The sequence below is a fragment of the Penaeus monodon genome, unplaced genomic scaffold (genome assembly GCF_015228065.2).
Source record: "Penaeus monodon isolate SGIC_2016 unplaced genomic scaffold, NSTDA_Pmon_1 PmonScaffold_17515, whole genome shotgun sequence".
Classification (NCBI taxonomy): Eukaryota; Metazoa; Arthropoda; class Malacostraca; order Decapoda; family Penaeidae; genus Penaeus; species Penaeus monodon.
The window spans coordinates 1-2,204 of record NW_023646946.1 but is presented as its reverse complement, the minus strand read 5'-3'; the positions used below and the strand labels follow the sequence as shown (position 1 = coordinate 2,204).

Sequence of the window (2,204 nt, the reverse complement as noted above, 5' to 3'; positions counted from 1 at the left end):
TTTTTTCCTTTTCTTTTCTCTCTCTCTTTCTCTCTTTCTTCTCTCGTCGCCATTATCATCATTATTATTATAATTATTATTATATCATTATTATCATTATTATTATTATTATTATTATCATTATTACTATTATCATTATTATTATTTTATTTTTTTTATTTTATTTTTTCTACCTTTTTCCAGTAACATCACAATACACAAAACACTAAGGTAACACTCACAAACACAGGTAACACAATACCATACGGCAGTCAGGGGTAACGGATTACCACAGTCAGTCAAGAGTAACGCGGTAATGACCTGAGAATTCCTTCCTCTCTCTCTCTCTCTCAATCTCTCTTTCTCTCTCTCTTTTTCTTTTTCTTTCTCTCTCTATCTCTATCTCTATCTCTATCTCTATCTATCTCTATCTCTATCTATCTCTATATATCTCTATTTATCTCTATCTATCTCTAGCTCTCTCTTTCTCTTTCTGTGTTCTCTCTCTCCCTCTCCTTCTCTCTCTCTCTCTCTCTCTCTCTCTCTCTCTCTCTCTCGGTTACTCAGCGATGGGTAACGGAGTAACTGTTCTTCCTGGTCACTACTTGTGTGGGAGGAAGAGAGAGAGAGAGAGAGGAAGTGGGGGAAGGAGGGAGAGGGAGGGAGGGAGGGAGGGAGGGGGAGGGAGGAGGGAGGGAGGGAGAGAGAGAGAGAGACAGAGAGAGAGAGAGAGGAAGTGGGGGAAGGAGGGGGAGGGAGGGGGAGGGGGAGGGAGGGGAGGGGGGAGGGAGGGAAGGAGGGGGGTGGGAGGAGGAGGGAGGGAGGGAGGGAGAGAGAGAGAGAGAGAGAGAGAGAGAGAAAGAGAGAGAGAGAGAGTGACCAACGGACAGACAAACAGACCGATAGACAGACCGACAGACAGACAGACAGATAAATTGACCTTCCTTAACGAGCAAAACATCAACGCAAATACATTTTCCCAACAAAGAGGGAGGGAGGGAGAGGGAGGGAAAGAGGGAGAGGGAGGAAAGGAGACACAGAGAGAGAGAGAGAGAGAGAGAGAGAGAGAGAGAGAGAGAGAGAGAGAGAGAGAGAGAGAGAGAGAGAGAGAGAAAGAGAGAGAAAGAGAGAGGAAAGAGAGAGACAAGAGAAACAAAGACAATAACAAACTCACAGACAGAGAGACAGACAGACACAGACAAATCCAAAACAAGTAGCGAGAAAAAAGTTACCTCAAACAATCTCTTGATTACCAAGTTACCAATTCACCGAACGCGCGCGGAGGGTATTCACAAAACCACATATATATACCTACTCTCTGGTAACCCCTCCCCCCCCCTCCCAAGATCCAACGGGTAACCCGGGTAACTTTTTCGTGGTAACTTTTTCGTGGTAACCTTTTGGGTAACTTTTTGGGTAACTTTTTGGGTAACTTCTATCAACGCAAATAAATAAACAAATAAATCGACTGGTAACCACAACAGTTACCGTCTCTCTCCCGTCTCTTCCGTTACTCGTTACCAGTTACCCGTTACCAGGAATACCATAAGGATATACCCGTTACCCAGAATACCAGAGGATATATCCGTTACCAGGAATACCAGAGGATATACCCGTTACCCAAAATACCCAAAAAATATACCCGTTACCCAGAATACCACAAAATATACCCGTTACCCAAAATACCCAAAAAATATACCCGTACCCAGAATACCAGAGGATATACCCTACCAGAATACCCAAAAATATACCGTACCCAAATACCCACAGAATATACCCGTTACCCAGAATACCATAAGGATATATCCGTTACCAGGAATACCCAAGAATATACCCGTTACCCAAAATACCCCAAAAATATACCCGTTACCCAGAATACCAGAGGATATACCCGTTACCCAAAATACCCCAAAAATATACCCGTTACCCAGAATACCAGAGGATATACCCGTTACCCAGAATACCCCAAAAATATACCCGTTACCCAAAATACCCCAAAAATATACCCGTTACCCAAAATACCCCAAAAATATACCCGTTACCCAAAATACCCAAAAAATATACCCGTTACCCAGAATACCAGAGGATATACCCGTTACCCAGAATACCCCAAAAATATACCCGTTACCCAGAATACCAGAGGATATACCCGTTACCCAAAATACCCCAAAAATATACCCGTTACCAGAATACCAGAGGATATACCCGTTACTCTACCCGTTACC

At 43.2% G+C, this 2,204-nt stretch overlaps 1 protein-coding gene across 1 annotated transcript; it reads left to right on the top strand.

Annotated features, from left to right (window-relative positions):
• Positions 1 to 548: 548 nt before the first annotated feature.
• On the top strand, positions 549 to 2,186 carry LOC119569646 (the record flags this gene model as incomplete). Its single annotated transcript, XM_037917710.1, has 2 exons — positions 549 to 560; positions 1,548 to 2,186. Coding segments are annotated over exons 1-2 (651 nt in total), but the record flags the coding sequence as incomplete, so codon positions are not given.
• Between the last annotated feature and the right edge of the window lie 18 nt (positions 2,187 to 2,204).